General features: G+C 29.5%; 1 protein-coding gene across 1 annotated transcript in view; it reads right to left on the bottom strand.

Moving 5' to 3' along the window:
• Positions 1–8974, bottom strand: part of LOC100302376 (uncharacterized) — a gene marked incomplete in the record, with an annotated part of 87772 nt that overhangs the window by 47501 nt on the left and 31297 nt on the right. Inside the window, 2 exon segments of the mRNA NM_001162963.1 lie at positions 3656–3669; positions 4795–4804. Coding sequence (NP_001156435.1) covers positions 3656–3669; positions 4795–4804 — 24 coding nt within the window.

Raw genomic sequence — 8974 nt, 5'->3', positions numbered from 1 at the left:
AAATAAAAAACTCAAAAAATGATACATACGGTAAGCTGTAAAATAAATAATAAAATATTAATTATTAACTTTATTACTTGCGTATCTAAAAATATTAAATCGAAGTCTTAGGAAGAATCAAGTACTGTCATTATTGTTATTATTTACTTATTTAAAATTGAATCATCAAAATTCAATAATCATCATAGCAATGATAATAAATGAAAAAAAAATAATATCTCTCTATGTAGGTACTAAAATATATTATAATATAATATGCACATTGCACATAGACGTAAAAGTCACCCGAGTATACTCTTTATATATAAACAATCTCAAAGGCTTGCAACCAAAACATACTACCTAGTTATAAATATAGGTATAGTTCTTCTGGAAAGAATTTAAAACTTCTAACTGTATTATGATTTATGGCTTTCAATAAGTGTCAAGTATCTATTAGTTTAGTATTTATTTTGTCACGTAAATATTATATAATTTATGGATTGTAAATTATAACACTATTAATTGACAAACAGTGGCGCCAAACTACTTTTTAATAGGTAGTGCAAACACAAAATGTACAGAACACATCTGCAGGTAGTTTTTCGTTTTTAACCTAATTTAAACAATTTTTCGAGAAGAATGATATATATCTCTAAAAATATTTTGTGCAGTCGAGTGAAATCTGTTTTCTATAGCCATTATTGCTGCATCAAGTGCGCCAAATTTGTATCAATTTTAAAATTCAGACTAGGGTCTACACTGGTTCATTACTAGAATTTTCTTCAAAATGTTTTCTTTTAGTTCTTCTTCTAGTTACGGCCAATTTAGTGAATTGACAAAAAGCAGAATATGAAATGCGTTGAATGTTCACTCAATTTTGAAGATATTCAGTTTATTTTCTTCTGCTTTGAGCAAAACAAGTGGAATATTGTTTTTTATAAATATCGAGTAGCGCATTAACAAGAAACATACGATATTCGACTTAGATCATATTCTATGGATGGAGCCACAGCGTATTAAATCAATACAAAAAAATGTTGCCGATAATCAATATCAGCTACGATTCTCCGAATTAGGTGTGTTTGAGCAGCCGGCTATTTCCTCAGCATTTGGCCGGGCAACTACTAGAATAAAGGAAAATATGGTGTTCAGCCTTGGACCGAATAGGTGACTGTTATGTCTTACTTGGGTTTGTTCCTTCGTAGACAATTTTGAGTTGTTATCCTCTGTTAAAGAATGAGTTCGCTCTCTCGAAAGTACTACAGTACGCTATTGAAACTTATTTTTACAGGAATTGAATTTTAACGCAATGAATTAAAATGTTATTAATACTCGTCGTCTTACAAAAGTGCTTACCCATCTAAATTCTACGTTACCTATATTATATTACTATAATAACAAGGGGTTCCTAACATGACCAATAAATATAAATAAGAATAGTTCTTAAATAGGTAAAATAATATATATTGTACAGGAACAAGTGTACGTATGTTGGCCGGGAAAACGTCTCTTCCCGGGCGCAACGCAAGACAATAATAATATAACAACAATAATAATATAATAATGGTACGTCGTACGTGCGATAATCGCAACAATGATATTAATATATAAAAGGTTACCGGTCGGCACATACGCCGCGGTGGGGTGGTGTATCGACGACGGCGGTGTATCGGCGGCAGCGACTGCAACAGCTGCGGCAGCGTGAACGAGATAACACGCAGGTGAAGCTGGGCGCGGCGGCTGTTGACGATGGCGAGCGGCCGGATTACGTAACACGAATTATGCAATCATGGCACTGAGAGCGGCGTCGCACGCGGGACTTACGCATACAATAAACGGATCGATGGCGAACGATATACGTGCACAATAATAAGATCGATGGCGAACGATGACGTGTTGCCGGTCGCGACACGAACTATGGCCCGTCGGAATCAGACGACTATGATGATCCGACGCGAGTAATCGGCGGATAACACGCGGCAACGCCTTTCGGTCGCACAACGGACGACGGGTCGACGATAGTCGTAACGACTTCGGAAACGATAAAAACAGCGTCGAAAACAATGTAAAATAAGGAACGTGCGCGGATAAAGCACACCACACGAACCCGAGGGTTGTCGCTAAACGGCACCAGAAAAACGGCCGGACGCGACACACGCACACGGTCAGCTCTCATAGAGCGTACGGAAAAGACAGGTTAAACGTCGCCGGCGGCGACTCGTCCGGAGCCCCGCGATGCGCTGTCTCGCGGACCGGTTGCCAAATCGTATAATGGAAACAGCGGCAAGTTCGAAAAAGGTGGTAGATATGCGCATGCGCAATGTGACTTATCGCATATTTATCCACAGATGCCTATAATTGTACCTATGGCTAATATTATGCAAGGAGTTGCATTGCGCTTGCACACATCGATCACCTAATTCGGCGACTCAACGATATATCGGCAACAAAATAGTAAGCTGTAGTTAGATCCATTGTATATGATCTAAGATATTCGACAATCGACAATAGTCAATACGACGTACTTTTGTAGTTGATAACAAGGAATCAGCAGTAATCATATTTTCCACCTATTTTTAAACATGTATGGTGAACGGTAGTACAGAATTCATTGGTTTATTGGCTTATATTATTATAAGGCAAGCTAACTTGAACGATATACTTTACATAGAGAGATATTGATATCTTAGTGAGTAATGCAGAATAAATAAATGTGAAGAAGCACATACAAATGTCACGACTATAACAAAATTAGAGAGTTAAAATATTGAAATAAAGAACACTACGAATACAGCAACGAGTTTAAAGATTTATATTTTCAAGCTTTAGAGGAGTGTGGAAAAAAATAATAAATCGAATAATAAAATACACTGACGTCTAAGGATGGTGGAAATAGCTTACAGCTATCAGACAATAAATCGATATTTTTAGGATTTCTAGGATTGGTCCGCATTTAATGGTAAGTTCATGGCACTCGTTTATTTTAAAAACTTCACCGGCTTAAAAGGTTTTCTATTTAAGATCAAAATATACATATAGCCGGAATAGCTACCAACATCATTAGAGATGACTTAAAAACCATGGTACTTCGTGGGCAACACTGACAGAAAGATGCACATATTGAATTTTGCACAATCACAAGGAATAGCTATGTTTGACTTCGAAACTATTTCCAATGAGTCTACAATCAAATAACATAAATCAACCGATTCAGTAATTCCTCAGTTGAACATCAAATTTCAGGATCATAAATCAAAGTCAGGCGAAACGTTGATTATACATGTAATCACCACGAAACTTGGTTTAAGTAAATTAACTGAATTGGGAATGGAAGCCCCAAAACTATGGTACCTATAGCGTCAAAATAATAGTTGATAAGATATCAATGATAATAAACATGCTATAAATATGTTACATTTTAGAAGCTATTGAGTCGGAGATATTCAAATTCTTTTTGCAATTTAGTGGGTATAAAAACAAATATATTCGGTGAAAAAATGGAATATTATGTAGTACAAGGTTTCTCTTAACTTAGTGCAATAATTAATATCAAAATTGCAGTCCTAATTTTTTTTTAAACCTTAAAACCACAAACATTTAAACGACCGATTCCAAGCAAATAAAAATTATTATTTAACTATTAAATATTAAAAATTATTAAATAATACGTACTGCCTATATCTGTCACTGCAAATGATGATGTTTAATTGATTAGAATAGCGTTCAATATAGATAACGCAATGATTAAGCATTAATCTACATTTTGTAATGGAAAAAAATATATCTGAATTAAATAAAAATGTTACTCTAATCTTTAATAATTTATTATACTATTTATGGTATCCATAGTAAAGCAAACAAAATAAATGAAAAGGTCATTTCTGAAAAAGTCAAAACGATGTGTAGACATGTACAAATAAAATTTAGGGGACTTGCGGACAAGAGCGAATAGTATAGGCACCATTATAATAACATTATTCTGAAAGAACATATAACAATTAGTTATATGGAATTATGAAAATGTATTTTCTTTAGAAAAAACATTCACAAAAGTTATACGTTTGTTATATTAGGTCTAAGGAAAAATTGTAAAGCTGCAAACGTCATACGTCATTCGATAGCAGTGTTATATACAAAACATTCAAATATTCAATAAAAATATTTGAATACACATCTCTTCAATACAGGATATAATAACTTAACAAAAATATTTAATTTGTCTTCTGGCCATTCCACGAGAAGGGAAAGTAAAAATATGGCAATAAAAATAAACATAAAATATTCTGACATAAGATATGCTCACTTTAAGAAAGGCCTTAAGTGAATTTTATCTTTAGCAAGTATTATAGTTCTTTAAATGTCATTGGTAGATTAATAATTTCAAATGGTATTCAAATATCATATAATAATATGATATAAAAAGAACAATGTATCATTAGAAAATGGAAAACTTTATAAGATTAAAGACCATAAAACAAGTATGTCATACAAAATAAAAATGATTACAATAAACACAGTCCAAAAAACAAAGATAGCAACGATAAAACTACATAAGCCACCCTATTGGAACAAGTTAGTTTTAAACACAGACTAAGAAATTAACATAGTAGAATTCTTCAAAACAATAATAAAATAAACAAAATATAATATTTTGTTAACAATATTATAATGTACATAAATAATTAATTGTTTTTAAAACCATATATATTTAATAAAATAATTAATTAGTTATGTTTTTAAATTCTATTTTACTACAAATGTATTGCAATATAGTAATTTTGAGACCAATAAAAAAAAAAAATGTTTACTTACTTATATTCTTAACTGGAACAAAATAAAAATGTAGTCATTAATAATAGACTATTTACAATATTGATTTACCATGTAAGGACATACAATCAACTAAAAATTGCAATTATACGTTTTTAAATTTTGTGATTAAATGACTTCATTTTTTTTTTTTTGAGCCGCATGACGGGGAGTAGGTAAACATTTCAAGTGGGCTGATAACCAGTGCCATGCCGCAATTACTTTGAACATCATTTTTCGCCTCACAGACCACAAGACAAGTTTTATAAAATATTGTCTGTACAAATTTTGAAAAACAATATTTTTGATTTTTAATTTAATTTTTTTTTTTTTTTAGAAGAATTTCTTCAAATAATATTTTTTTTTTAAATTTGAATATTTAATTTTTAGATTCTAAGTGAAACGAAGAATGTATTGATTTTACAATAATGCGTTTTTTTTTTTTTTTTAATTTTATTTGATTGATCTGTCATCAACTAATAGGACACTAAAAATTCTTAAATTTTCTTCAACAGTATCTTTTCTGATAGGAAAGTGAATCTAGTTGGAACTTTAGGGGGCCAAAAGTAAAAATATCCCAGTAGTTTTCAAAAGGGCCGTGAAAAACAAAAGAACCATTTTAATTATGTAAGATTAGGTGAGCAAAATATATTTACACCTATCAAACCAAACTATAAACGTTATCGGAATGGCAAGTAGACATGTAGCTGCACTGAGAACTATAGGTACTTTCGGGATAATCCACACTCTCCTATAATTTATTTCTTTTATCACGTCTAATTTTGAAAGAATGTTACACATTTGAAAATTGTATATTATATGATTTCAAATTGAATAAAAAACAATGTAAAAAAAATAAAAATATTGCTTTTGTGAATTTACCAAGAAACATTCAAACAAAAATGAATTATAAGTCTTAAAAAAAAATAATAAAAAATGTTTCTTACTGGCAGCTGGAAAATAAATTGTAAAATATAAATTAATTTTATTATTTATGTATCTAAAAATATTTAATCTAAAATCAAGTACTGCCAAATATTAACAATATTAATGCGTTTTTTGGTTTTAAACATTTTATTCAATATTCGAGTATATATGAGATTGTTTTTTCAGGATTGTCTAAGTTTTCGAGAGCACTAAGTGAGTCAGTATAATGGACGAGCATTTATTCTCTGCGGAGAAACTTCTTCTGTGGCTTTCAATAAAGCTAGATATCTATTCAGTTGTCTAAATTGAGTTGTGTTTTAAGATGCGATGTGCTACTTGACTGTACGACTGGATTTTACCAATTGCAAGTTTACTGTATTTTTTGATGCATCTACATATGTTTTCCAATGTGTCGGTAGGCTAAATAAGTTTAATTTTTATATATTGGAGTCAGTTCAATTTTTTTTTTTTTTGAGGAAGAATGGTTGAAGTAGATTAACTGGTTAGGTGTAAGCTTTTATGAATGGAGAGGTATCTTTGATTGCGTTTTCTCTTATTTACGACGATTAACCATCGTCGTTAAATATTAACATACACTTCAGCAGTGAAATGCTGCCGGCAATAAAATCTTTGTAAGAGCATTGTAAGAAAGGCTGGGCAAGTTAATAATTTTTTTTAACTCAGTTAAGTTAAGTTAATATGCACCAATAACAAAAAGTTAAAAGTTAAAAGTTAATTTAACTATAGGTTAACTCAGTTAAGTTAAAAGTTAATACACACTTTTTGTTAACTTTTTATCAAGTTAAAAAAAAGGTAATTTGTTTATACAATGCTAACGTACTTAATTTTTTTCCAACCCAAAACTATAAATTATAGATTATAGTGTTTATATTTTATACAGTGTTTCCATATTATATAGTTAAATTCAAATTATGTATATCCTTTTTTACTTTAAACAATTCACGGTAAATACATTTTGACATGAAAACGAAATATACTGAAGTAGTGAAATATGATAAAATTAAATACAAAATAAATTAACTTAACTTACTTCTTGAAATGAAAAATTAACTCGTTAATTTCACGTTAATTAAAAAAGAAATTTAGTAAGTTAACAGTTAAGTTAATAAAAAGCCAAAATTAACTAGTTAAGTTAAAAAGTTAATATAAAATTAACTTATTAAATTAACTTTAACTTTTTAACTCGTTAATGCCCAGCCTTGATTGTAAGAGCAACCCTAGGAGTATTTTTTCAGTAGCAAGTATTATAAATCTTTAAATTTCATTGGTAGATTAATAATTTATAAGTTTGAAGACCATAAAACAATTATATCATACAAAATAAAAATGATTACAATGCTGACTGTATAAAAAACAAAGATAGCATCAAAAATCAGTGATATTATATCATTGAATTCAAATTTAATACTATCCATTATACAGTGACCCATTTGTAACCTACTGTACAGCAGAGCGACATCCACTTACTCACCTTTTTTATATTAAAACAGTACTCAAATTTGACGATATACAGTGTCTTAATGATTTTAACTCAGTCAAGGGCTCGAAAAAAATATTTTACATCTGAGGTCTTTCCAGTGTTATAATAAAAAACAAATCTAAATTTGATCTTAATTTTTAAATTAATTAAAATTTTATTTTAATTTTTTTTTTAATTTAAATTATTTATAGTATATTCTTTCTATTTCGTAACGTTTGACTATCATAATAACTCACTGGCTTATATAAATTAAATATAATAATATACACTGTACTCAATTGCGTGCCAACAAATATTAAGAATTAAAAAATTTTTCAGAAACATACGAAATTAAGAGAAAAATTTTAAATAAGTTAGATCGGGTTAGGCAAATATATTCACTATCAAACCACACTAAAGTAGTGTAACGTGGTCGGGTGAACGACCAGTTAAATATAAGATATCCAGCGAGAATCGTAGGATTATATAGATATAAATACCCTAGCCGGGGTCAGATATGTAGATAATATCGGGATCTTAAATATATTTAAATAACTAGGACTTAATTTCAGTTATAATAATGTCTTCTTGTCTACTGAACACATACAAATAATAATACTCAGAAATATATCAACTATGCTCTATTATACTATCTGACTGTATCGTAGTCATAAGGAGTCCGGTAATCGTAGTTTGTATTGAGGTCTAAGGTGAACAGTGAACTAACTTACTAATACATTGTGCGTGTTGGCCAAAGGCCATAAAATTATGTGTGTGTTTTAATATAAATATATCGGTCAGCAGTTAATCGTACACTCAGTCAAGTTCGTATTATAAACATAGGTGTCATGTAACATATTTATATTTTACCTATGGTTATTAGCTGAGCTAATAACTATAGGTACATTCAGAAAAAATCACACTCTTCCATAATTTATAGCTTTTATAACGTCTAATTTCTAAAAATTTTGCGATTTGAAAATAAAAAACAATTTAAAGAATGAATATTATAGGTTGTGTAAATATACTGAGAAACTTACAAATAAAAATACATTTTAAAGGTCAATAAAATAAAAAAAAAAATAATAAATAATTCATACCGGGGACTGTAAAAAAAAATATAAAATATAAATTAATAACCTTCTTATTTATGTATCTAAATATAATTAATTCAAAGTCGTAGGAAAACCAAGTATTGTCAAATATTAAAATCATTGTTGATAACGACTTATTTTAAATTTAATAATCAATAGTAAAAATTAATCATCCCATGATAACAAGGTGATAAGTAATAATAATATTTATTTTCATACTAAAATATATTATAGCATAAGATACATATGGGTGTATAAGTCATCCGAGTATAAAGGATTTCGTAGGCTTGGAACCAATGGACGCTATTTAAAAATATCAAATTCTTCAAGAAAGAAATAAAATCTTTAAAAAAACTTAAATACAGTTCATTATTTATGGAATACTATGGTCCGTTTGTCCGGAATTAATGTATTAATCTGAGACCATTCAATGTGCAACTGTTGAATGACTAGAGTAGTCAAAATAACTATGGTATCAGCATTCAAGGTAACATATGTCTAACATTGATGTGCTGTAAAGAATAATTTTCAAGGGGTCATCAGTATTGCAAAATCAAATCGGAGTAACAACTATAAAATATTCAATACATCCAAAATACATAAGTAACTGCTTTCATAAAGTTTACCAGTCTAAAACTTCCTATGTAAATTCAATTTCCGAATACGTAGTGTTAAAAAAAAA

This window comes from Acyrthosiphon pisum, chromosome A1 (genome assembly GCF_005508785.2).
Source record: "Acyrthosiphon pisum isolate AL4f chromosome A1, pea_aphid_22Mar2018_4r6ur, whole genome shotgun sequence".
Classification (NCBI taxonomy): Eukaryota; Metazoa; Arthropoda; class Insecta; order Hemiptera; family Aphididae; genus Acyrthosiphon; species Acyrthosiphon pisum.
This window is presented reverse-complemented; position numbering and strand designations above follow the sequence as displayed.